Below are 27672 nucleotides of genomic sequence, written 5' to 3'. Positions count from 1 at the left end.
GTGGGGAGCAGAATAGGCAGATCAATAAAGTACACTGCTGAGGGGAGCAGTGAACCAGACAGGAGAGGTCTGTTGCTCCTGGGCAGGGGATTGAACTGTCAGTGAAATGGCTGCAGCTAGCTTGCGGTGCTGTGTCCTAACACATTGCATCACCAGGGTGGGCCAAAACTTCATTTTTTGTACAACTTTTCTGCTTTAAAATTAAGCATTTTTTAAAGATTTATTTATATTTATTTATTGCATACAAGAACTTGGGTGTAGGTCAGAGGTGGGGGGGCGGGGGGTGAGAGGGTTCACCAGAGATAGTGTGGAGCAGAACAGGCAGATCTACTGAAATACACTGCTGAGGGAAGCAGCAGGCGAGAAAGAGAATGAAAAGGTCTTCTGTGCCATGTGGTTAGCTCCCTGGACAGGGATTGAACTCAGGCCATTGTGTTGATGGTGCTGAGACATAATCTCTGCACCACCAGCAAAGTCCCTACTTCTATACTATTTCTGAGTTTTCTTTCATGGTACTGATACATGAAAATGGCTCCCCTTATGCCTCATTTTCTGAAGTACTATATTGGATATTAAATTTTTGGAGCTTTTACCTCCAGCATGTTTAAGATGTTCCACTGCCTTCTGGAATTCATTTCTTTGAGTGAGAAGCCAACTATCATGTTAACATTGTTCACTGTATGTGATATATGTGTATGTGTGTGAAATATAGAATCTTTCTTTTTCTGTGATTTATTTCCATAATTCCTTTCTTTTAGATTTCAGTATTTTGGCTTGTTATGATAAATGTGATTTTCTTGGATTTACCCTGCTGGAGTTGACTGAGCATTTTGTGTCTCACCAAAATTAGATGTCTCATAAAATTTCAGCTATTATTCATTCATATTCTTTTTCTTCCTTATTCATTCTATTTTTATCCTGGGACTTCAATTAGATGTATGTTGGTTTGCTGGATATTGTCTCATGTCACTGCCAACTTTTTTTCTCTTTCTTTTTTCTTCAAATTGCATAATTTATATTGATCTGTCTTCATTTCACTGACTAACTGCAATTTCTTCCAAAGCTCATCCTATAAATTGTTCAATAATTGTACCTCTGATTCTAAAATTTTTTTTTTTTAAGATTTATTTATTGTGCATACAGAACTGGGGTACAGGCCAGAGGCTCAGGGGCGGTGAGAGGCTTCACCAGAGACAGAGTGGGGAACAGAACAGGCAGATAGAGGAAGCACACTGCTGAGGGGAGCAGCAGGCGGGCCAGGAGAGGTCTGCCACGCCATGTGGTCACCTCCGGGGCAGGCGGGAATGGAACTCATGCGAAAGCGGCTTTAGATTCTCAGTGCTGTGCTTTAACCCGCTGAGCCACCAGGGAGGGCCCTGGTTCTAAAATTTTAACTTATTCTTTCTTAGAGTTTTCATTTCTGTTGAGATTCCACATCTGTTCACCCATTATGGCTGATTTTAATTACTTGAAAATATCTTTATACATACACATACATACATACATACATACAGCTTTTTTCTTGTCCATGAATCAAATTTCCTATTACCTACATACCAAACAGACATTGTTGATGACATTTTGCAGACTTTGGTTTCTGCCACATTTCTCTGAAGAGTGTTGAATTTTTGTTGTATAGACCTTTAAATTACTGGCTGATTGTTTTCAAATTGAGAAGACTTTATGATTTTTCAAGGGTTTTAACAAGGCATGTTTATCTTGGTATCACTTGTCCCCTCTCATGCAGTTGGGAAAAGCTGACTTCTCGGTTCTTCCAACATTTTATTACTCTCCATTGATTGACCTTAGAATGATCTCTGCACTTATACAAAGGCCAACCAAATATTTGCCTGGAGTTTATATTACAGATTTGACAACCTTTTTTCCTGAAATTTCTCCCTGGATTTCTAGTCATTCTTAAAGCTCCAAAATACTAGCCTCTGACATCTCCAGTTAGTAAAACTATAGATTTCTTTTTTCTTTTAAAGATTTATTTATTTATGCATACGGAACTGGCTTACAGGCTAGAGGTTCAGGGGCAGTGAGAGGATTCACCCGAGAAAGAGAGGGAAGTAGAGTAGGGAGATCTACAAAGTACATTACTGAAGGGAGCAGCAGATGAACCCCGAGAGGTCGGCTGTGCCTTGTGGATCACCTGCCTGGCTGGGGCTCGAACTCGCAGTGAAGGAAGTGGCTGCAGCTAGGCTATGCCAACTTGCAGCGCTGTGTCCTAACCTGTTGCACCACCAGGGAGGCTCAAGACTATAGATTTCTGCTTGAATTCTAGCTGCCACGCGCTAAGCAGACATGGGGATACCTGTTTAAACATGCACCTCATCCAGTGAGTCTAGTACCCCTTCAAGATCGGGTCCTCCTGCTTGCTTTTGATTCCTCTCCAGTGTTTTCAAATAGTTGTTTTGTTACATTTTGTCCAGAGTTTATAATTGTTATCTGTGGGAGAGTTATTCTAGCACTAGCTACTTTGCCTTTATCAACACCCAAACTCTCGGTTCTTTTTTAATCTTTCTAATTATATCAAGAAGAAAGCCTCATGCTGAAGTTAATAATATTATTTAACATAAGAAACTTTTTGTCTTATCAAGGAGAAAACAGTCTCAGCTATTGAAAGATAATACGTCTAATGAGAATTTAATAATTGGTTTCTATTTTATCAAACTGTCAGTATACTTAATTGTGCTGCTTTTCTGACTGTAGTTATGATTTTAAGTTTTACACAATATTTTAAAAATGTGAGTTATTGTAAAGAAAACTATTAAGAGTTATGGCAAAACATGAGACAATGGTGCTGGGATGACTGAAGTTAAGGAAAAAAACTGCTCAGTAATATACTTCCTTTGACCAGGAGACCAGAGTGAATGGCAGTCTGGAGAGGAAAAGTCAGGACAGGAAATACAGATTAGAGAATTCAAAGGTTTAAGGCCTTCAGTCCAGTGCCATTGTTAGAAGCAGGTTTTATAACTTTTATGTAAAAGGTTGTTGAGAATTCTAAGAGGTTCTATCTTTGGTCCCCTGAGATGTTTTTATCCTTCTAGGTTGTTAACTTTTTAAAGAATCAGTATAACATGTTCAATTCCACTTCTGATATGTTTTTTATTTGATTTTTTGCTTTCTATTTCCAACCATTGTGAAGGTAGCTTTAAAATACCTCTATAAGTTCATTTGTTTGAATGTCTCTGATGAAACTTCTTCAATTTCAGAAATATCTATTGTTACTTTCTTTTTTTTTCCTACATTGATCTTGAACCAGAGGAGAGTTATAAAATTTTCTTTTTTAAGTCATATGACTCTAGTCCTGGATCAGGTCAATATCACCTGAAAAGTAACACTTTTGATATCCAAAGGATATAAAGAAAATAAACCCCCAGGGAGATAGCATTGACTAGAGATTAGAAGAAGGGGCTGTCAGGATGATAATCCAATTTAATCAGCTATCCTTTTTCTAAACTCTCTGCTACCAGTCCTTTCTACCCTGGCTTTTTAAGGGTTGGTATGACAACCTAGTGGTAATACTTATTTATATAATGAAGGCACAATTTTACTTCCTTACATAACTAAATTTTAGACACTCCACTGTGGAGTTTTCCTTTCTTTCTTTCTTTTTTAAAAATTTATTTTGAAGAATGGGACTAAAATAAAAATTCCCAGTAATTGTGCTAAAGGTCTGGCATCACGGACATGCGTTCCGCTGTCCTTTCTGGTAGATTGGATACTATAACAGAATTACACCAAACACACACTTTGGAATATTTAAACAGCAAATATTTTTTCTGAGATGTCAGTGGTAATTGTATAATATATGTATGTATAAACTGTTTTTTTCTATTGCTTTTAAGATTTTTCTCTTCATCTTTGGCTTTCATAAAATCTGTTAAGGGTATGTTTTCTTTGTGTTTATACTGCTTGGGATTCGCTGAGCTTCTTGAATCTATAAATTTGGGAAACTTTCAGGAATTATTGCTTCAGATATTTATTTTGTGAAATTCATTTTATGCTTTCCTTCTAAAACTCCAGTTTCTCTAATATTAGGATTTTATATTTTCCCATTGATGACTAAGTCCTCAATGTTCTACTCATTTCCTCCCCAAGTTTCACCCTCCTCTGTTCTTCAGATTTTGAGTAATTTCTAATGATCTATCTTCATGTCTACTTATTCCGACATTATCTCCAATCTGCTGTTAAGCCCATCCACTAGATATTTTTTTTTAGCTCTAGAATTTACATTTGGTTATTTTTTAAATTATTTTTTGGTTTCTCTGCTGATACCTCTGTTTATTAATTATAAGATATTTTTCTTCATGCCCTTAAATGTAGTTATAGGTGTTTTGCAATCTTGGTTTCTTCAACATCTGATGATTCCTGAGGTCATCAGCATTGATTGATTGAGGGTCAAGTTTTCTTTTTTACCCAATGTCTAGTGATTTTTGGATTTTATTCAAGACATTGTAAATACTGGTTGTTGAGCATCTGGATTCTGTTCTATTCTCCCAAAGAGCCTCGATTGTTTGCTTTAGCAGGAATAAACTAGACCTGCTTCACACTCCAAACTCAGGCTTGTACTAGTCAGTGGCTTTAGTTTCTGTTTATTTCTTGTGGCTGTGTACAAACTTCTTGGTTTTGTTCTGTACACAGAATCAATTAAAAATTTGGAGAGAACTTATGTTCAGATTTTGAGGCTATCCTTCTATGACTCTCTCTTTTCTGAGATTTTCCTTTCAATTTTCAGCTGCTAAAACTGCTTCAAATTCTGGTACTTTAAACCAGTAAGACTGCAGATTCTATTGGAGGTTTGTACAACCTGGCTGGTGCCAACTGAAGTTTGCCTTCAAATGAAGTCATTAAAATGGGAAACTCACACAGAGCTTTCATCTTCTTAAACTATAAAATTTTTTTGCAGTTACAGCTTAATTCTGGCCACCCTCTAATGACTTCAGGAAACTGATTTTTATATTTTTCCTAGGAGCATTTGTCTTAGAGCAGCTTCTACTCCATTTTAGTGTACAATCACCAAGCATTTTTTTTCATTTCTGGTATTTGATTTCATTCATCTCAATATCTTTGCAATAAGGTTTTAGGGACATTATATTTTATAACTTTCCATACACATGTGAAAAAAATGAGATCCCAGGTACTCTTTACCCAGTTTTCCCCAATGATGGAATCTTGTAAAAACTGTTGTACAAATGACATTGATATAGTTAAGATATAGAGTATTTCCATTACCACAGTCTTCTTCATTGTTACCTTTTTATGATTATCCTTATTATTTCCTTAGCCCCTGTCAGCCACTAATCTCTTTCCCATTTCTATAATTTTGTTATTTTAAGAATATTATATAAATGAAATCAAATAGTATGCAATTTCATAATTAATCCAAATAGTTTTGCTTCAGTAATTCCTTTTTATTGCTGAGTAGTAATCGAAGATATTTACATACCATACTTTAACCATTGAATCATTGAAAGATCAGGATTTTTTCCCCAATTTTCCATATTATGAATAAAGTTACTATGAAAGTTTACATACAGGTTGTTTCTATTGTTGACTGTAAAAACAGAAATGTCCCCTTGTATAATATCCCTCTTTTTAAATTTTCTTTACTTTGAAGTTTACTTATCTGATATTAATATAGATACTCCTTTTATTAATGTTTGGATCACTTTTTAATTGATATTTTTATTGAATTTCTTATGAACAGTAAGTAGTATTGAGTCATGTTTTTCAGTTTGCTGTCATTCTTGTTTTTTTATTGGTGTATTTAGAACATTTAAATATAATGTAAAGACATTCTAGGGCTTACTTATGTCATTTTGTTGTTTGCTTTATATCTTTTTTGCTTCTCTGCTTTACTTTTTCTCCTTTTGTATGTGTTACTTGTTTTTTGGAATTCCATTTTTATAATATTTGTTTGTGTCTCTGGTTTTATTAGTATTTGCTCTAAGTATTACATAATCACACCACAATCTACTATGCTTTCTTTTCTTTTTATTATTTTTTAAAGATTGATTTATTGATTTATTTATGCATACAGAAATGGGGTACAAGCCAGAGGTGCAGGGTGGTGAGAGGCTTTACCAGAGAGAGAGAGAGTGGGGAGCAGAGCAGGCATATTGACCAAGTACATTGCTGAGGGGAGCAGTGAGCAGGTCAGGAGTGGTCTGCTACATGGCGCCATGTGGGTCACTTCGTGACCAGGGATTGAACTCGCTCTGAAGCAGCTGTGGCCAGCTTGCAGTGCTGTGTCCTTACCCTTTGCACCACCAGGGAGGGCCCTACATTTTTTTGTTTTTTAATCTGTGTTGTCATTTCACACGTTCAAGTGAAGTACAGAAGTCTTATCTCTCTTTACTTTCCCTGTTTAGGGTAAAATTGTCTTAATTATTTCCTTAACATAAACTTAGAACCATATTAGACAGTTTTATGATTGTTGTTCCAACCATCAAACATAGATCAGAACATTCAAGAAGATAAAGAAAGTTGTTGTAGTTACTCAGGCTCATTGTGTGTGTTGGCTCTTTCTTCCTTTGTGGTGTTCCGAGGTTCCTTTCCTTTCCTTAAGTTTCCTTTCTCATTGTAAAGTTTCCTTTAACCATTCTATTCTTTTGGGTAGATCTGGTCACTGAAAATTTCATATTCATATGAGAATGTTTTCATTTCCTTATCATCTGTGAGAGATATTTTTGACTGGGTATAGGTTAAAGGGTTGACAGTTTGTTCTTTCAGCACTGAAAAATAAGTGTGCCACCTCCTGGCTTTGAAAATTATATTCAGTCATTATAATTGTTTTCCTCATTATTAAGCTATCGTTTTCTCTGGCTTTCATGATTTTTCTGTTGGTGATTTTCAGAAGTTTGATTATGATCTGTTGGAATGTATTTTTTTGGGTATATGTTATTTGGGGTTTACCAAGTTACTTGTGTTCTTTCCCCAGCCAGGTGCATTCTCCTTCAAACCAGGACTGCAATGTTATGACTGTTAAATCCTTTATTAGAGCCCCCATAAATCCCTAAGTCCCAGTTCATTTTTTTAGTCTTATTTTCTGTTACACAGATTGGTTAATATCTATTACTCCATCTTCCAGTTCACTAACACTTTCTTTTATGCCCTTCACTCTGTCGTTAAGCCCACCCACTGAGTTTTTAATTTTATTTTTCCAGTTCTAAAATTACTATTTGGTTTTTCTCATGGTTGCTTTAATCTTTGTACAATAATTCTGTCAGAATCAAGTGACTGTTATTTTGATACTGGGATGTGTGGGTTGTCTTTTTTTCATATAGTTTGAAATCACTCTGGCTTTTAGTATGATAGGTAATTTTCAGCTGGAATCTCGACAGTATTTGTTATGCTTTGAGATTCAGAATTTTATTTAATTTTAATATAGCAATCAACATTTGTGAAAAATGATGCAGACAGCAAGGTCTAATATTAGGAAGGACTGTTCAGGGTTCAGAGTAAAGTCTGAGGCAATCCTCATATTTATAGACAGTATAGGTAAAACTTGGTGAAACATAATTTTCTGGTTTGGGTTTCCTTATCCGTAGAACAGATAAGCAACTATTCGCTATGAAAATTATCTTTGGACTCCTGGAAGCTGTTGAATGTACAACTCTGGGCTCTTTTCATAGGCTCTAGACTGAATTTAAGTTTTTGATCTTGGTGGTTGCACAATACCATGTGGCTCTAAGTTTGCTGATTATATAATAAGGAGGCTTAGAAATTATTTTTGATCACAGGGGGAGATTATCCAAAACTTGGAAATATGGCAAAAAGATGACTGTAAGAAAAGCATTTTTAATTGTGTGTCTCTTTAATGTCATGCCAAAGCATTGTCTAGCAAACCCCTGTAAGACTTGCATGATTTTATAAGGGATGAGCTTTGTTTATATAATTTATTAGGAATTACATACTTTAGAATTGTATCAAGGTGGTAAGATATGATGATTATCTTTTCTATTGTAATTCAGAGACATCAATTCCCCCTTGATATTGGCCATAGACAATTGGACTAGACAGATATGGCCTAATAGATATGGTGGTGTGTTTTCATGAGTCTCTTTTCATTATGCTCATGTATCTTTTATTTGGGCCATGTCCGGTGAGACTTTACTTTTTATGTAACCTGAACTGTGTCCTGGACACTATTAGTTAGCTTGCCCATCCCGGCAAGATCTCTAAATCCTACCAGAATCTCCCACTGGTCAAGTGGCAGGTTGTAGCCTTTTCTCTTTATTTTGCTGGGCATCCCCTAAAGTAACCCTTTGAACAACAATAGGTCATCCTAATCAAATTGTCTGTAAAAGCAACTTCCCCCATTTTTCAAATATAAAGTATATAAAGCTCTGTGGGCTGACTCTTTCTCCATCAGTCACTCTGGAACCCATATAATTCAATAGACTAAAGAAACACTAGTAGAATCTTGAACACTTACTACTTTTCTTTCCCGTACAGGACTACAGTGGTAGGTTGAACAGATGCACCCTGCCCCCAAACAGATGTCCTGCCCTAATACCCAATCTCTGTATTTAGAAATGGGTCTTTGCAGATGTAATTAAGTTAGACTCTTGAGGCTATCCTGGATTACCCAAGCAAGCCCTAATTCCAATGTCAAGCGTCCTCACAGAGACACCAGAGGATAAGTCACACAGAAAAGAAGGTGGGAATTGGAATTCTGAAGCCATAAACCAGAGAAATGAATATAATCACAGCAGGCGAGGATAGAATGTCTCCTAAAGCATCTGGAGAGAACACGGTCCTGCTGCTATCTTGATTTCAGATTTCTGGTCTCCAGAACAGTGAGAGTAGACATTTCTATTGCTTTAAGCCACCACATTTGTGGTAATTTATAATAGTCACTGAAAACTGTCACCATAGTTATCTATGTTATTGAGCCTGATAAGTAGATAACATCCCAGTCCACAATTCCAAAGATGCCCTATACTAACATGATTCAGATATTACTTTTCCAATCCTAAACTCACATTCCTGTGTCTAAGAGATAATATCCAGAGATGATATCATTGGGCTTCGCAGAGGAAGCATTCAAAACCCACTGGCAATAAACAACCCACCTTTCGTTGTTTTACAAGTTATACCCATGGAATAAAAGGCATCTTTAACCACCACCAACATTGCTGATGTTGTTGAAATATTTAGTACTTACGTATTCATTAAAGTTTATGAAAGTGTTGAAGTACTTAATATATTGGTAAGTATGTAAGTATCTTTTACTGGAATGAAGAAATTTAAAAAAAGAAATTTCTAAGAATTAGAATTAGAAATTAGAATTAGAAATTGGTAGGGCTGAGTTTACTATGAGCCTTGTGCCAACATACCAGATTTCTTGTTCTCCTGCCTTACGTTAGGTGTGAGGGCAGAACTAGGCACACAGTGTAGTTCTACAGACCCAGCGAGGGCACTAAGGCAGGTGCTTTCTTATACATTTTTAAAAATTGAGCCCTTCTTGGTTGTGCAACAGGTTCAAGCACAGTAACTCAAAGTGTACACACGAAGTATTTGGACTCCAAGCCTCAGAGAGCTAAAATAAAAACCAAGAATGTACCCAAAAAGGTTTTGGTAAGAAAAAAAAAAAAAGGGGAGTGGGGGTGGGTGGGAAGGTGGGCGCCAGGGGGTGCTTAATTTCACTGTTAAGTTGAAGCTGTCCAAAGCCACTTCAGCACAAGTTCGATTCCTGGCCAGGGAAGTGACCCACATGGCGCAGCAGACCTCTCCTGTCTCTCCTATTGCTCCCCTCAGCAGTGTATTTCATCAGCCTGCCTGTTCAGCTCCCCACTCTGTCTCTGGTGAATCCTCTGGTGATGCAGATGTGCAGGGGTGGTGAGAGGATTCACCAGAGACAGAGTGGGGAGCAGAACAGGCAGATCGATGAAATACACTGCTGAGGAAAGCAGTGGGTGGGTCAGGAGAGTTCTGCTATGCCATGTGGATCACCTCTGGAGCAGGCAGGGATAGAACTCATGCTGAAGAGGCTTTAGCTTCTGAGTGCTGTGCTTTAACCTGTTGAGCCACGTTTGCCTCATGCAAACGTGTTAAAAGCATAGCTGTGTGAAGCTCACCAAAGCTGCTGTAGCAGGAGTTCGATCCCCTGCCAGGGAGCTGATCCTGTCTCTCCCGCTGCTCCCCTTAACAGTATACTTCATCAATCTGCCTGTTCAGCTCCCCATTCTCTCTCTAGTGAATCCTCTCACCCACCACATCCCTGGTCTGTCCCCCAGTTCTGTATGCATAAATAAATAAATATTTAAAAGAAAAAACAACAACACAGCCAAAACCAAACAGATCTGATCTGAAAAGGAAAACATAAAAACAGGACAGTTTTAAAACATGTTGCCTACAAAATGAACAGAATCCCCCCCCACACACACACACCTTTTCAGTGTTAGTTGTTTCCAGAGGGAAGACAAAAACTCAATTAAAAACAAACAAATAACTTGCTAAGTGCACATTTAAAAAAATGTTCTAAGAACAAGTTAGAGGGGAGTAGTTAGCTTATAGTCATAATTCAGTCTCATACTATTGTTACTGATTCTGTAATTAAAACTGGACTTTATTCATCCAGTGTTTAATGATGCTTTAACACCAGCAATTGTCTCACAGCACACAATGCTCACCCAAGAAAAACGAAACCCAAAACCAAATTATCTCCTCTTGTTAAAAATGGCCAGGTTTCCATATTCCTTTCCCTAGTCAGGTATCAGATGTCAGCAAACTGACCTTGCTAAACTGTGTTGACATATGATCAAAAGCAAACAGACCAAATTGGTTTGGAGAGGTAGGATTTGTGGACTAAACTGAAGGAGGGTGGTAATGGGCTGGGCCCTCCCACAGAGTGATTTCTGGCAAAGGAGGGGTAACTTTAAGCCTTTTATGTTTCTTGCCTTTGTGCATCCTGAAAGCAGGCACCAGGGAGGTAAACCTGTAATTAGAGGGTTATTTAAAATAAAGATTTGTGACCTGACAGACTGTAACCTGTCTGTATTCACAAACAGAGAAAACTCCAGCCCTTTGTCCTCAGGTATGTACAGCCCACGGAAGGTCTCTGGTTTAGAGCTATCAGGTTGATGTTATACAATGAGGGGAGGAAGGGTGTATGGGACTTAGAGCGGCACATCTCCTGGGACATTAGCTTTATTTAGAAGTCACATCTAGGAATGATACATCTTAATAGCTATTGTGTTCTTTGCCTTTTAAAGCCAATCATCTTGAGTTCAAGTTTGACTTCAGTTCACCTCTATTATACAAGTGCTGAGCACTCAGAACCTCAAGGTCAAGTTGCTAACTTAATAGGAAATGGAATTCTTTGTGTCAGGTGAATACAAGCTATAGGATAACATACACAAACCCCCGGGTATGTTGTTATTACGGCTTTTCTCATTCTAATCTGTCTGTATTAATTTCATTGCCCCACTAGCCCAAGAACTCATGAGAAGAGGGGGAATTTTCCTCTTCTTCCAGATGCCCTCCATCACCAGGTCCAATTAATTCTCCTTTCAAAGTAAATATTGTAAATCTGACCACTTCAGCCCTGTCCCAGCCTTCTTCTTCAGGGTCTTCTAAAGTGTCTCCAGCTTCACTCTGCTCCCCTTCATTTTACTGATGTCAGGGGGGGGGGGGGGGCGGAACAGATTGGGTCTTTCTAATTAAAATCCTTCCCATCACACCTGGGACAAACTTCAAAGCTCTTCCCATTGGCCAGGAAGGCCCCAGGTGTCTGGCCCCTCCCTGTCCCTAATTCTCTAACCAGTGCCCTTGGCTGCTTCTGCTGACTGTCTTAGAACCTTTGAACCAGCTGTTCTCTCTGCCTGCAGCCAACACGTTCCTGGTTTCCCTGTGGTCTCCTCTGCTCTTTATTCAAGCTCTTGATCAGACAACACCTCTTCAAAGAAACCTTTCCTGTTTCTCTTCTCTAAATTAGTACCTCTTTGATTTCTTATCCCATGATACTTTTATTTTATTTTTTAAGAGTTATCACATCTGAAGTTATCTCGTTTGTTTATTTTTGCTCTCCCACTAAAATGTAAACTCCCTGGTCTCTGTGTCTGCAGAACACAGCCTTGGCTGAATGTGTGAGTGAGCATCTTATTTGACACATGGACAGAGCCTCAAGGACAGTACTTTGAAAATGTTGATGGTGAAGCACAGTATTAAATACACATTTTATACAGCACACCCACAAAAGTGACACAAGTTTTAGGAAAGAGCCACACTATTCATATTCTCTTTCCAAAAGCTAGCAAGAAGAAAACACATTAGTTTCTATCCCCTGAATTGATTTTACCATCATTTAATGTGTTCTAACCTTCAGCATGAAAGAGCATTTTAAGTATTTCTCGGCAACTGATTTTCCTGGATTTTACTTAGTTTACTTAGTTACCCTTGAAGTTAACAAATTTATACTGTTAGCATCATTAAAGGAATTTCCTCATATCCCTACCAAATCCTTGTCTTATCAGGCTTTCCCATTTTTGCCAATCTAAGTGAAACATATCTCCTTGTTTAATTTCATTTTTAGACCACAGTACTTATCTTTAAACAAATATGTAAACCAAGTTAAACAAATATGCAAACCAAATTATTTTCTAATGCCCAGGAGGACTAAGAATTTTCCTGTCATAGCCTTTCATAGGGAAAAAGACTTATTCTTTCCCTACTTTATGCCTTCCACAATCCCAAAGACTTTTTAATGGCACACTTTTTAGTGGCATTTCCAGGGACACAGCACTGACAATTTTAGTTCACTCACTATTCATATTTTGTTTACGCAACAAATACATTCCCCACCTCCTGGAGCCTGCTTTTGGGGACATTGAGTTACTTTTGTCCCTTGCACTGTGGCACAGTGACCACCATCAGGCATGTTTTACACAAGGTGGAGGACTCTGGCCAAGTTGGTTCTAATTTTTTTCAAAGCACTGCTCTGCATTTTCACTTGCTGCCAGGTTTTTGTATTCAGCACAGCTAGAGAGAAACGCAGTGCTCTTGTATACTCTCACTGCAAAGGGATTATTTCTGAGAGAAAACTTGAACGAGGAAAATGCTTACATTTTCATTGCAAGCACTTGTTTTAAGGTTCTAGTTGGGGGCCTTTTGAAGTAAGGTTATAGTTGGGATCTTTTGAAACAACCAAATTTATTTTACTTTCTAAGAGGAACTTTTTCCTGTTCTTCACATAGAAGAAAAAAATAAAGCCTCTTATCATCGGATGTCTGGCTCTATTAAAACGGTAATGAAAATCTTCTCACTTTCATACAGATTTATGTAATTCTAAATTCTAACAGGAGAAAAGATCCACTTATTCAGATTAAGGCAGCCTTTAGAGCTAGCTACTACGGAGGATAGAGGCTAAAGACTATCCCATGCATAAAGCTTTACTAGCCACAGCATCTTTTCCCCTCTAACTTAAAATTAAAACACTTGGCCTCCAATGCTTTTTGGAAAGGAAAACCAGGATTTACTGCTTCAGATAACGGTGTGATTGCCATAAGAGCGGCGAAACTTTCACAACAGTGAATCAGCTAATGTTTTATTTAAATTTGTTTTGAATGAAAATACTATAGGCGGTATACCACAATGAAAGTACTAAATGCAGGACCCTGGGCGTGTACTCGCATTGCTCTCTATTACCCCCCAACTCCACATTTCCGTCCCCTGTCCCGAAATTCATGCAAAGCAGCTTGTTCACCCGGGGCAATACGAACCTTTTTCGCGCCACTCGCCCAGGTCTGCACAGCAACGTAAAGAGAATGGTCCCGGAATCCTAAAAGCGCCACTTTCCCGAAGCAGATTTTAGGAACCCGAGACTAAGTACTAGAGTTCAGAATATTTTGGAGATTGCATTTTGGGGGGTTCTAAGTGGGTCTCACGCCCCCGTGGGGCGTTACCACAGCTTGCAGGACCTGCGCCCCAACGCGGGAAAGCCTGCCTGGGCCCCGCCCCTCCGGGCCCGGGTCTGCGCACCCCGCCTGCTAGCCGCGCGGCTCCGGCTCCTCCTGCCCTGTGGGACGGTGGCGCGCGCTGCGGCTCCGCTCTCCCTACTCGGAACGCCGACCTGGGCGCCCGCCGCCAGCATGGACGCTCGCCGCGTGCCGGTGAGGGCTGGGCGGGCGCACCTGAAGGGCGGGCGATGTGGGCGCTGGGCGCGGGCAGACTCACGCCTACTCCGCGGACTGAGTGCTGTATCAACTGGTGGCAGCCCTGGGCGGCTCCCTTTTAGGCAAACCCCAGGTTTTGCGTCCCCGGGGTAACTCGGAACCAGGGGCCAGCCCTGCCGGGTCTGCGGACGGTGTGGAGACCCGAGCCACGTTTCAGGATGGCCACGTGCGCTCGCGGTGCACGTGCGCTGAGGCCAGACAGCGGCCGGGGGGGCCTGGCCCCTCATTGTGTCCACTCTGGGAGTCGGATCGGCAGCGCGGACGTGAATGCTGCCCCCACTCTCAGCTCCTTGCGAGTTTGCAGCCCAGCGGGGCCCTTTGCTGCGCCCCCGGGATGCATCCGGGGGCTTTTAGGGGACACTCATGCGCCCGCTTTTGCCTCCCACCCCTTCCGCTGGCAACTGCTTCCAGCAGCTGAGGGTTGGTGGGTTTGCAATGTAAAGGATTCGCAAATCGGTCTTTTTTGAAACTTAAGGTTGAACATTTTGGAGAAGGTGCCTTTAGCCGCGGGAGGTAATTAAGATCAGTTGAAGGACTTATAGTGGTCCACTCGTTGGGCCACCATTTGCTCCTTCCTCACACCATTCCCCACCCCCCAGCCTGACTCGCAGCCGCAGGTTACCCCGAAGGGAACTTTTTTTTTTTTAACACTCTGTACGGAAACCGGACCGGAGGGTCTGCACCAGGAACGGTTAGAAGAGGGGGTTGGGTGGAAAGAAAGGGAGTGACAACGCTTAAAATAAATCGGAGAGAGTGGGGCGCCTGGGGGAAGGGGAGCGGGCGTGGTTTCGGAACCAGATTTCCCGGGTGGGGCTGGGCGGTGGCTTGGAGTCTTGGCTGGGCTCAGAATTGGGCGGTCGTGTGACTTGAGTAATCCATCTCACGTCTGAGCCTTATTTTCCTCATTTGTTCATGGGAGTAATGATGGCATCTTTGTTGCGAGGAGTAGGACATAATGTGAAAGCATATTTAATACCTGGCCCGCCTTAGGAAGTGCCGAAAACAAAGTTCATCTCAACTACAGCTACTTGCTGTGCTGCTTTCAGTCTTTCCCGTCAAAGGTCCTTTTGCTTGGTAACAAACTGTTGGCAAGCGCTGACTTGTTAAAAATCCAGCGTGTATTTCCTGACAGCTTCCATTAGAATGCCTCCCTTAAGGCTGTCCTGGGCCTCCGACTGCTTGCGGGATAATTTCTGCAGAAATTCAAGACGCTGTTTTTAGGAGATTGCAGACTTCGGCCCTCTTTCCAGCCCAGTGATCTTGGGCAGTCTTATCTCACCTCCTTAGAACTTAGAATTTCTTCATCTGAAAAATGGATGTTTTCTGAGCTCCCTTTTAATAGGTAGTAGCTCTCTACCTGTTCTTCTTTACCACCTTTCTGTAAGAAGGACAAAAACTTGCTAAGGTGATTGAACAGATTCTATCTAGGAGCAGAGGGTGGTTGGGTACCATCATCACGAAAATATTTTTATTTCTGAATGAAGTGAAATGTAGAATGAGGAGGTCAGGACTGTGTTGTTACTTGGCATATCACATTTTGGCATTATTTTATGGGATCATAGCAGAACTTGCCCTTTTCCGCTTCCAGCAGCCTGAGGATGAGCACTTCTGCTATGCCATGGCCACACTAAAGAGAAGAAAAATTATCATTCAGTATTTGAAAATGGCAGAATCTGCTGTTCATGATTTAACGTGAAATAGTTCCAATTTCTGACAGCCGTGTTGGCTGTTTACAGTGTAAGAACCAAAAAAGAACTCTCATACTCACGGGTAATACATGCCTTCTGGAAGGATTTCTAAAAACCAAGGGCCCTGCAGAAAACTGAACTTCAGGCCAGGTTAATAGAGAGCTGAAGTGGAAGCAGGCATTCGACCAGGGTGTGGAATGCTGTTTTGACCTTTAACTTGGCTCTTTGTACCATTTGCTCACTGGGTTGATAGGTTTGGTTTGTAAGGACTTGAGCTGAATTCACTTTACCCCTCCTGGTTGGAACAGGGCCTTTTTGGAAACCTGCCATCTTGAAGTAGAGGTCCTGCCCAGTTTTTGTAGTTGGGGAAATTAGCATCACAGTACATCGCTTAAAGCTACATAAAAAGACTTCATTAGTTTGATTTTGGCTAAGGGAGAAAAATCACTCTACAATTTTGTACTTTCAAAATTTCCTTTTAGAAATACCGTTTAATTTTCAAAAGGGTGTGGGGGGGGTGTGGATTTTAGGAGTTTAGCATTAAACTCCTTAAGAGCTGAGTATAATGCTAAGAGCTTGGAAGCTCTTAAGCTAGGTAGAAAAGGTAGCTCTCTAGATAGTTGAATAGATTGATAAATGTCATTACAATTTTTCTCCAAAGGAATCCCTTTTTTAGGGTTTAATCTGGTTTTGAAATTTTTTGTAGCAATTGTAAATCCTTGTTTTTCTTTGTAGAGTATTAAAAATGGACATATCTACGCGGCTGTTTGAACCTGCTAAACTCAAATGTTGTCTTTAGTTAGCTACTATAGTAAGCATCCTACTTAATAGCATTGCCATTTCCATCTGCAGAAAAAGGATCTCAGAGTAAAGAACTTCAAGAAATTCAGATATGTGAAGTTGATTTCCATGGAAACCGCGTCATCCTCTGATGACAGTTGTGACAGCTTTGCTTCTGATAATTTTGCAAACACAGTAAGTGCTGCCTGAGAATAAACAGAATTGAGTCTGCAGTGTTCAAAATGCCCCAAATGCTTTGTGCGTGATTAAAACTGCTTGCTTTTTGCCTACATTTCTATACAGCCGTTATGAAAATACAGTATGCACTGTAATTTCATTTCACTTTTTGCTGTGGTTCTAGGTAGTAATTGTTGGCGGTAGATTAGCTACTTATTCTATCCTTTTGAAATGTCGCCTAACCTAACATGCCTGATGATTTGCCATAACAACTCAGAAATCATTTGTAAACCTCTGAACCATTTTTCTTTGTAACAAAAGCTATTCTCTTGTAGTGCTCTTGTAAATGTGATTTGCTCTCTGCACGGTTTATGGAAAATTGGTTCTTGAAACAAAAAAATGCACAACCACATTTATTTATTTATTTTACAGAAACCTAAATTCAGGTCAGATATCAGTGAAGAACTGGCAAATGTTTTTTATGAGGACTCTGATAATGAATCTTTCTGCGGCTTTTCAGAAAGTGAGGTGCAAGATGTATTAGACCATTGTGGATTTTTGCAGAAAGCAAGGCCAGATGTCACTAACGAACTGGCCAGTATTTTTCATGCCGACTCTGATGATGAATCATTTTGCGGTTTCTCAGAAAGTGAGATACAAGATGGAATGGTGAGTTTGAGAATTTCACCAATATCAAGAAGTAAGGGACATTTAGAGGCATGACATACTTGTTTCAGTTTTTTTTTGTGTAATTTTCATTTTAGTCATGCCAGAAGATTTAGTCGACCTTCCGAAAATTTTAAGAATATTTTCGTAAGCCTTAAAGCAGTTTTTACCAATGCCCTCCTACTTGTAAATCATGAAAATTTAATAGACTCAGAAAATCTTGCAACTGGTAAGATAAAATCGGTGAACCACCAGATTTCTTTTGCCACAGAAACAGCCTAGTGAGAGGAGGCACTGATTTTGTTGTCAGGATCAGCTACATTTGCATTGAAGTGCCCAGGCCAGTCTCTGTTCAGTGCCCGTCCCCCGTGGACTCAGCCTGCATCTGGAACACCTGTGATGACTTGTGTACAGGAGCATGAATGTGGCTAATGACAATCAGCACTCCTCCTGCTTCCACTCTTGCTCTTGGGTTGGCTCTTCCTGTGCACACTGACTTACCCTTTTAAGCTCTGTCCTCCTCCTCAGGGCGCTGCTGCTGCTGCTACTCCTGCACAGGGCTCCCACTCTCCCCTCGCATGTTTTCCTGTTATCAGGATTTTGTCAGCAGAGGAAGCAGTGTGTTTATAGTTGGGTGGCATGGGCCAGTACTTCCCGCATTTTTATTGCTGACTAATATTCCATTATGTGACTATGCCACATTTTACTTATCAGTTGATAGATGATTGCTGTGGATTGATACCCTATGCTAGGAAACTTCGTATATGTTTTTGTCTGCACCTACCCTCAGGTATATAATAGAACTGCTGGATCTTACAGGAATTCTGTTTACTTAGCCTTTTGAGGAACGACAGGCTATTTTCCAGAGTGATTGCCACGTATATTCCTGCCAGTAGTGTTTATAAGTTCTAGCTTTACCATATCCTTACCCTTGTTATTTCAGTATCAAATGGTATTTGTGATTCTAATTTGGATTACAATTAGCCACTCAGTGGCTTTAATGATGGAAAGCTGTATTATTTCTGAAATTTTTCAAGTTTACTTTAGGCTTACAAAAAGTGGGTTAGAAAATAATCAGAGTAGTCAAGTTTATAGAGAGAGAAAGGATGGTCATTGTTAGGGGCTGGTAGAGGGGAGAGTGAGGAATTACTGTTAATAGAAGTGTTTCAGTTTGGGATGACGCAAAAGTTCTGGACATGGTGATTGTACAATAGTAAGAATGTAATTAAGGCCACTAAACTAGACACTTAAAAATTGTTAAAGTGATAAATTGTATAATTTTTATATATATATATAATCACCAAAAACAGTAGATGAGAGTATTGAGACACCTTTATTATAGTTTTGTATTGCAGTAAACATTGAGGCCATGTCTGGGAGAACACAGATTTGTTCCTATAAGTCTTTAGAAATTTAGAAAAATGTTTTTATAGAAATTGGAAAGGGAGTAGGGATCCTACTTTAAAGAATGATTCACAACCATCAGCCTATGGGCTATGAAGTAGCTTAGAGCCCTGGGACCGCGGCGGACTGTAAATTCGTTTACACTGAGATTATAATTTGTAATTCCTGATTTTGTTACCCAGAACTGTCAGTGTCCAATTAAAATTTATTTGATGCAAGTGTCTTTTGTTTGCAAGGATTTTCAGTGTCCTGTGCTGCCTGTCTTCCTCTGAGCCTTATTAATGACTCACTGCTCTGGTTAACTAGAGACCACCTTTGACCCGCACGGGCTGCAGGACCCGCAGCCAGGGCAGAGTTGCTGGACAGCTCCGTGTGGCCATGAAGTTTCCAACACGGAACACCAGGGGAGCAGCCGCCAAGAAAACAGCGGTCCCTGAGCCCTTAGAGAACTCTGTGACCGATTCCAATTCTGATTCCGAAGAGGAAAGCGGTGTGAATTTTTTGGAGAAAAGAGCTTTAAATATAAAGCAAAACAAAGCAATGGTAGGTGTCTGATCGTGAGCGTGTAGGAATTAACTCTTCTCAGCTTTTCTCTAAGAGACTTGTTGCACTGAGAGTTATTTTCAGTTTAACTGTAAAGTCTTCGTACTGTGTGCTTTAAAATGCATTTGCTCCCATAAACTAACTTGTAAAGAAATCGATTAAAGTCTTGGAAAATGTGTAGGGGAAATCTGAAACTCTGACATATGCTACTGTAATTTCCGGAAGTTGCTCATTGTCATCAGATACTCTAAATTAATAGTTTGTTTGATTTCCTCCCTTCTTAGCTGGCAAAACTAATGTCAGAACTGGAAAGCTTCCCTGGCTCATTCCCTGGAAGGCGTTCTCTCCTAAGCCCCCGTTCAGTAAGTGTGAATCCTTGATTGTATAGTGTTTGGGGCAAATGTGAGCTAGTTCGTTAATATTTTAAAATTTTGTTTCTCATTCGGTGTGGTCTCCAGCCCTAGAGGGAGCCTCCCAGCAGGTCTCTCCCTGGCATCCCAGGGGAGGCTCAGCCCCTGTGTCCTGCTCTGTGCCATGCAGACCTCTTTGATTACTTATCTCTTCCCAACTAGGCTAAGCCTTTGAGGACAGGGAATAAAAAAGGTTGGAAGAAATCTTTTCTGTATCCCCAGCCTTCTTGCATGGCAGATTCGTAATGGTAGATCTTTTTAAAATCTGAGGGAAAAGAAGGAAATGTCGTTTTCTTAACCAAGTGTGATGTCATGATACTATATTCTGAGGACCTAAACTGGTACAACTCAGCAGAATTTGGTTTGTCTGCTGTGGTATAAAAGAAAAGGCTTCAGCCCTCCCTGGTGGTGCAATGGGTTAGGACTCAGCACTGCGAGCTCGTTGCAGCTCCTTCAGTGCTAGTTTGATCCCCGCCCCAGAGGTGACCCACCTGGCGCAGCAGACCTCTGCTGACCCGCCCGCTGCTCCCCTCAGTAGTGTACTTTGTCGATCTGACTGTTCTGCTTCCCATTCTGTCTCTGGTGAATCCTCCCACCACTCCTACACCTCCGTCCTGTATCCCAGTTCTGTGTGCATAAATAAATCTTTAAAAAGAAAGGGCTCCCCTCCTCCACCTCTCCCTAAGGAGAAAGGAAAGAGGCAAGGAGGGGACGAAGAAAATGATACATACATTTCTCTCTTGCGCAGTATAGAAACAATATGTTTCAGGGCTTGAAATGTAGTGGGAATTTTTTTTTTGGAAAATGACACCCATTCTTATATGCTTAAAAAGACTAGATATCTCAATTTGAGGTAAGTTAGAATTAGTGTTATCAAAGAAGAATTACAACTGTTCTGTCATTTTGGGGTTCGTTTTCTATTCATTATAAAAAGCACAAAGAAAAATAGAAAATAGAACTCTCCTTTTAAAGTGCTACTTCTCTTCATTTTGGAATAAGTGGATTCCATAATATATTTTGTTTAGCAATCCAAGACGCCCCGGAGACGTTCATTCCCAGGTGTGGCTTCTAGGAGAAATCCTGAGCGGAGAGCTCGTCCTCTGACCAGGTCAAGGTCCCGGATCCTTGGGTCTGCCAGCATTCTACCCACAGAGGAGGACGAGGAGGAGGAGGAAGATAAGTACATGTTGGTGAGAAAGAGGAAGACCCTAGATGGCTACATGAATGTGAGTTCTCTGAATCTGTGTGTGCTATTCTGACTTACATCTCCTGTAGACCCACTATTGGGTAGACAAATACATACTTCAGCATGACCTTAGGACCAAATGATTTGTACTAAATGTTCTCAAACCATTCAGAACTGTTAATGTCATATCAAAAACTATTTAATGATTTTGTTCATAGTCAAGAGAGTCAGCTTTGACTTAATTTTTTTAGTCATAGGAATTGTTTACCATCATGTCCCATTATCCAATGATAGACTTAAATATCTGGCCCACTTTCCATGAGCTCTAAGAAAGATTTCCAGGTTCAATTTCTGTGAAGAAATTACAGATGAGAGTATCTGAGATGCAGAACTGGGGAGAGCCAATAAAGACTGTCCGTCCGATGGTTCTGTCCTGCAGGAAGATGACATGCCTAGAATTCGTCGCCCTGGGTCCATGACCCTCCCGCATATAATTCGCCCAGTGGAAGACATTACAGAAGAAGATCTGGAGAATATCTGCAGCAACTCTCGAGAGAAGATATATAACCGTTCATTGGTAAAACTCTAAATGTCTGAAAATGTAACAGTCTAACAGGACAGATAGCTTCTGTCACTAAAGATTTGCTAATACTCTAAAAGTCTTAGAGTAGTGTGTGTTGGCATGTTTTTTCATACAGGAAAGTCACTCTAAGTTGTAGCACTCTTTGGCAGTATTAAATCATTCTTGATTTAATCTCTGATTTGGAAGTTGATTTAGTTTCCCACATAGTTGCTGTGTATCTGTTATATGTGTCTACATTGGTGGTTGTTGGGCATGTGATAGGGTGGCATGCAGAATATAAAGGATTTGGGCAGGTGTTTTTGGCACGCAAGGCTTCTCTCCAGGGAAGTAGTTCTGTTATTAGTTATTGCAGCTGCCAGTTGAATGAAATCACCGCACTTGTGAAACTTCACAGGCTGTGTGTAGATGTAGGTGTAAATAGGAATCAAAGACAAAATGTCAGACTGTACCCACAAAGGACACTCCTTAAATATGCCATTTTACCTAGCAAAGTTTTTCTTTTTACTTGCTTGTTCTCAATAGGGGTCAACTTGTCATCAGTGTCGCCAGAAAACTATTGACACGAAAACAAACTGTCGGAACCCAGAATGCTGGGGTGTTCGGGGCCAGTTCTGCGGTCCCTGCCTTCGAAACCGTTATGGTGAAGAGGTCAGGGATGCTCTTCTGGACCCCGTAAGTGCCTTGAGGGGGTGTCCTGTGGAGCGCGAAAGTACCGGCAAGAAGACAGCAATGGAAAGCTGGGAGCCACCAGTGTTGTGAGGTGTCTCAGCTATAGCATTTTTCTCTGCTGGATTTCCCAAGGGAAAGTTAGACATGACTAGTGGACATTAACTGCATTAATGTGTTTTTTTCTTAATTAAAAAATTAAGAGATTTAAGTGCAATTGATGATATGAATCTCAGAGGTAGAAGTAGATGAGTAGTGAGGGGAGAATAAGGTCTAAAATAATTGTGATTATTTTTCCCACTATTCTTCAGAACTGGCATTGCCCGCCTTGCCGTGGAATCTGCAATTGCAGCTTTTGTCGGCAGCGTGATGGGCGGTGTGCAACGGGAGTCCTGGTCTATTTAGCCAAATACCATGGCTTTGGGAATGTGCATGCTTACTTGAAAAGGTAATGGCTGAATTTTCTTACTTCCACACCCAAGTGTTTTGTTACTTAGGTGTCTTAATAAGTCAGAGAGTGACTGGGATCACCAATAGGAGCATGAATGTGTGTGGGGGGTGACCCGGGCGGGTCAATTTCAATTTAGACCTGAAACCATCGACTCAAAAAAATTACATGGTCTATAGTGTTTCTCGCAGCACTGTTTACTATAGTTGAGACATGGAAACAACCTGTGAGCTCACTGACAGGACTGGGTCAGTAAGATGTGGCATATGTCCGCATGGTGATGGGGAACGTTCAATCATAAGAAAAGATGAACTGTTGCTACTAAAAGCAAAACGGAGGGAGTCTTGAGGGAATCTGTTAAAGTGCAAGTCAGAATGACATTTGTCATTCTGGACATTTGCATTACAGACAATTCAACAAAGCAAAATTCTTATGAAAGCTGTTAGATAATACCCAGTGAATCAAGGTTTCTGAAGTTAAAGGGAGGGGAAGAGGGGGACAGAAAGGGACAAGGCCATATAAATTTTTTTTTTTTAAGATTTATTTATTTAGGCCCTCCCTGGTGACGCAGCGGGTTAAAGCATTGTACTAAGAAGTGTAAGCCACTTCCGCATGAAGTTCGATCCCCACCTGCCCTGGAGGTGACCGCATGGCATGGCAGACCTCTATTCATTTATTTATTCATACAGAACTGGGGTACAGGCCAGAGATGCGGAGGGTGAGAGGATTCACCAGAGACAGAGCGGGAGCAGAACAGGCAGATCGACAAAGTACACTGCTGAGGCGAGCAGCGGGCGGGTCAGGAGAGGCCTGCCACGCCATGTGGTCACCTCCTGGGCAGGCAGGGATCGAACTCATACGGAAGTGGCTTAAGCTTCTTAGTACAGTGCTTTAACCCGCTGCGCCACCAGGGAGGGCCCAAAGGCATATAAATTTTATACTGAAGCCATGTGTACTTAACCCTGTGTGAAACTCTGGGTTGTATAGAGTGAATTAGGATTTCCAAGGAGGATTCTTAGGTTGAAACTATAGTCTGATATGTTTTCCTTTTCTCTTTCAGTCTGAAGCAGGAGTTTGAAATGCAGGCATAATATTCGGAAGATCCACAGTCTGCTTTCCAGTGTACAAATCTTCCTTGTTAAAGCTTTCAATTTTGTTATGTGATTGAAATCCGAGTAAAGAATTTTAATGATCAGTGTGTTTTATAGGAAACTCAGATCAAGTGAATCTCTTTAGACATGCATGTGTTTCTGAGCATCATGGAGGTAATTGCAAGCTCCACTTTGCCCTCCTGCTGTTTCTCCTTGGCTTTGCCTCACCCCTTAACATCCCCCCCTCTGTTTCCGGTGGTTCTGTCCCACTGCATTTCTGAGTTCTTTATAAATGACAATACTATGAAAGCACATTTGATTTCATTGGTGTTGAAATAGCCCCGGAACCTACCCATAAAACCAAGCACTTAGAAACACAGTAGTGGTGTTAACCAGCTACATTTACTGAATTCGAGAGAACAGCCCTCTCCTTTGTTCCCCATTTCGTACCCATCAAGACAGTGGGTATGATTGAGTTTTAACAGAATCAGCGCACAGAAGTCTTAAAGCCATATGGGAAAATTAGGTAATTGCTGGAAAGTGGAGTCTGTCCTTTTGGATGTTTCAGAATGTTCCGTGCATCGTGCTTACCATGCAGGTTGTCCCACCTGCGACTCGGCTGCTGCTGATTTCTTGTCCCACCTGCGACTCGGCTGCTGCTGATTTCTTCCGCCGCGAGATTAAATGCTGCGAGATTAAATGCTGCGTCTGGTGCACACACGAGCCGAGGGGCATCAGGAAGGGGAGGATTTAGGAGCAGGCGGGCTTGAGCTCATGCTATAAAACTTGAGTTTACGGTTGCTTACCAAGCTTATTTCAGTTCATATGTAAATAAATTCCTGACCATTTTACCTGGAAAAGCTAATGCTAATACAAGCGCATGATTCTTTGCTGTTGTTGCTTTCTTGAAGAAATGATACCCTAGCACAGCACTCTAGTTGATATCATAAGCACTTTTATAACAATGAGAAGTACCTTTTTTGGAGATGGGTGATTTTCCACAGTTGAACTTCAGATTTTGGGTAGAATTCATGCACCATCTTCCCTGCCCCTTTGCATTAATCAGTCGTTTAGTGGAGGTGGAGTCTGAGTGCTTGTCTGTGTTACTCTGATGTGCAGTTGCTGTGCCCATTTGGTATTCGATGCGTGATTCGAGTTAAATCAATACATGTAAATAGACCTTTTGATCTGTAATGCTTTTTTATGCAAAGGTTTTTATTTTAATAATAAAATGTTTTGTTCCAGTTTGTCTGCTTTTTGTGTCTTTAGTAGTCTTCCTGCACTGCATCTTAATTTTTTCTTTGGATGTCAGCAGAATATATATTTTTTTTTATCCTTTTTGAATTGCCGTTTTACCTTCAGCTTTTGAACAGAGGCAAGCTCTGTGATAAGATTTTTGTGGATGAGAAAAGCAGCTGAGAGAGCTCTGTTGCCAGCTAAAAAATATGCGCCTGTTTAGTTTTAAAATGTTTTCCTTCATCTGCCAACTCAAAAACTAGTAGCGATTTCACAATCCCTTTTATTAACCTCCGCGTGTTTTGAAAGGCAGCGTGTGCCTGCAGGCCTGCCCCAGGTCCAAGACAAAAACGGCATGGTCTCAAATGCTCAAAGCCCTATTCGCGGGAAGCTGGCAAGCTGCAGTCTTTGGGCAGGATCCTGTTGCAGCCTGTATTAATATGACACATGAACTATTTTTTTTTTTTATATTTGAGAAGATTTAAAAAAAAGCCATGTGGCAGTATGGCAAACAAAACCTACAGTGTTTACACTCTGGTGCTTTACAAAGTTTGCTGACTCCTGCTCCAGACTTATGTAAGAAACCACACCTACCCCACACATTCATTAGAGAAGATGGAATGAAGTTACACAGCTGATACTCTGTGTAAATGTGAAAGTAATGGGTTTTTTAATAAACTCGTGGAGTCTCAGCCCAAGTTGTAATCCAACCCTTTAGGTTTGTAGTTGGGAAAAGCATAAATGTTTAGAGCTAATCAAAATGGGTGGTGGCTTGGAAAACATTTGGTGTTTTAATGTTATGCAGTGGAATTTATATGGTTTTCATTAAACATTGGCTACTAACAGTTGATTTTGCGAACTTCCCCTTAAAGGATTTATGATCTAGTAAACTATGCAGACAAAAGCCTAAAAGTAACATGTTAAATAGGAGTGAAAAGCAGAAAAGTAAATGGCAGTTTCCGTTACCAACAATTTCCTAAGCATTTCGTAACCATAAGCAGTGGGATTTGTACTGACTCCCATTTAGTGAGGAGGAAACTTTGGGTCAGAGGCTGTCTCAGCTGTGACAATGTGGGATCCCCAAGCTTTCTCCTACACACCCAACTTCACATTTCTCAATTTCCATTTTGGTAATTAGATGTGAGTTAGTTTTCTAGCAGACATGCTATAGGAAATGCCTTTACATAGTTTGTCTTTCCAATAGCACAGCTGATCCAAGAAACTTTAACACAATCTTGAACCTTGAATCTGAGGAAGTTTTTTTTTTTAAGATTTATTTATTGATGTATACAGAACTTGGGTACAGGCCAGAGGTGCAGGGACAATGAGAATTTATCAGAGACTGAGTGGGGAGCAGAACAGGCAGATAGATGAAGTACACTGAGGAGAGCAGCAGGCAAGACAGGAGAGGTCTGTAGTGCCATGTGGGTCAGCTTCCTGTCCAGGGATTGAACTCATGCTGCAGTGGCTGCAGCTAGTTTCATAGTGCTGTGCTTATAACTCCTTGTGCCAGCAGGGAGAGCCCTAAGGAGATTAGTTAGAAGTGTTCGTTGTCAGATGTAAGCTCCTCCTGATAATGTGTGATTGCAGCCTTGCTCAGTGCAACATAAATGATTCACCAAAACAAGGAAACAAGAATTGGTTGAAAATCTAGGTGCCAGGTGACAGTGCTCACTACAGTATATATGTTAACCCTTCATTGCAGGCATTTTAGTAATAATGACAAGTAATTTAAGACGAGTCCATATATGTTCTAGCCCAAGAGAGATTCTGGTTGACCTTGTTCCCCCCTTACTCCTGGAGAATTTTCTGCATTTTGCGGCTAGTGTGTTTATGTAACATGCCCCTCTGTTTTCTTGCTTGTGGTAAGATCTAGTAACTTGGTCTGATTCAGAAGCAATCATGCTTTTTTGGAGTTAGTGACATTAGAAGTCTCATATTATGCTGTTATCTCCCTTTTTGTATTGTTAGTGGCCACTGCTGAACATTTCTGTATCTTCTCTTTCCTTCATTAATCAACTGGAAGCTACTAGATAGTTTGTAAGAAAAGTCATTAAAGACTTGATTTCTTAATTCTGTTTTCAGAATCAAAGATCCTTTAATATCCTACAGTGGTGGGGCCTCCCTGGCAGCCTAGGGTTTAAGTCTCAGTGCTATTAATATATCCCCAGCCGCTGCAGCAAGAGTGCAATGCCTTGCCCGGGAGCTGACCCATATGGGCAGCAGACCTCTCCTGTCTCATCTGCTGCTCCCCTCAGCAGTGTATTTCAGCGGATCTGCCTGTTCTGCTCCCTGCTCTGTCTCTGGTGAATCCTCTCAATGCCCCTCCACCTCTGGCCTGTACCCCAGTTCTGTATGTATAAATAAATCTTTAAAAAAAAGAAAAAGAAAAAAAATTTGTTGAGCCCTTAGTGTAAATCCTTGGGTACTGTTAAATTACTGTGTTTCTGAGTCATTCGAAACAGCTCCTCTTTATGTAATTAAGCCACCAACTTGATATTTTGTTAGGTTCTCTTGTCCTACTTTGCTTTAGACTTTAAAGACTATTTTTCAAAATTAAGATTTATAGTGATGTAGCACTTTCAAAGTCAAGTTTATGAAACAAACT

At 40.6% G+C, this 27672-nt stretch overlaps 1 protein-coding gene across 2 annotated transcripts; it reads left to right on the top strand.

Moving 5' to 3' along the window:
- The first annotated feature begins 14102 nt into the window (after positions 1-14102).
- On the top strand, positions 14103-23870 carry CDCA7 (cell division cycle associated 7). 2 transcript variants are annotated; one of them, XM_004674526.2, is made up of 10 exons: positions 14103-14123; positions 16727-16849; positions 17264-17500; positions 19208-19444; positions 19729-19812; positions 20880-21080; positions 21480-21617; positions 22146-22295; positions 22601-22737; positions 23798-23870. In XM_004674526.2, exons 1-10 carry the CDS (start codon positions 14103-14105, stop codon positions 23826-23828), a joined length of 1359 nt encoding a protein of 452 aa, XP_004674583.1. In that variant the 3' UTR covers positions 23829-23870. The 2 variants fall into 2 exon arrangements, with proteins under 2 accessions (XP_004674583.1, XP_004674584.1); XM_004674527.2 differs by lacking the exon at positions 17264-17500.
- Positions 23871-27672: the final 3802 nt, after the last annotated feature.

Source organism: Condylura cristata, unplaced genomic scaffold (genome assembly GCF_000260355.1).
Source record: "Condylura cristata isolate star-nosed mole 26May11 unplaced genomic scaffold, ConCri1.0 scaffold00002, whole genome shotgun sequence".
NCBI lineage: Eukaryota > Metazoa > Chordata > Mammalia > Eulipotyphla > Talpidae > Condylura > Condylura cristata.
Note: the sequence above shows the minus strand (reverse complement) of the source record. Positions and strands in the feature narration are given on the sequence as shown.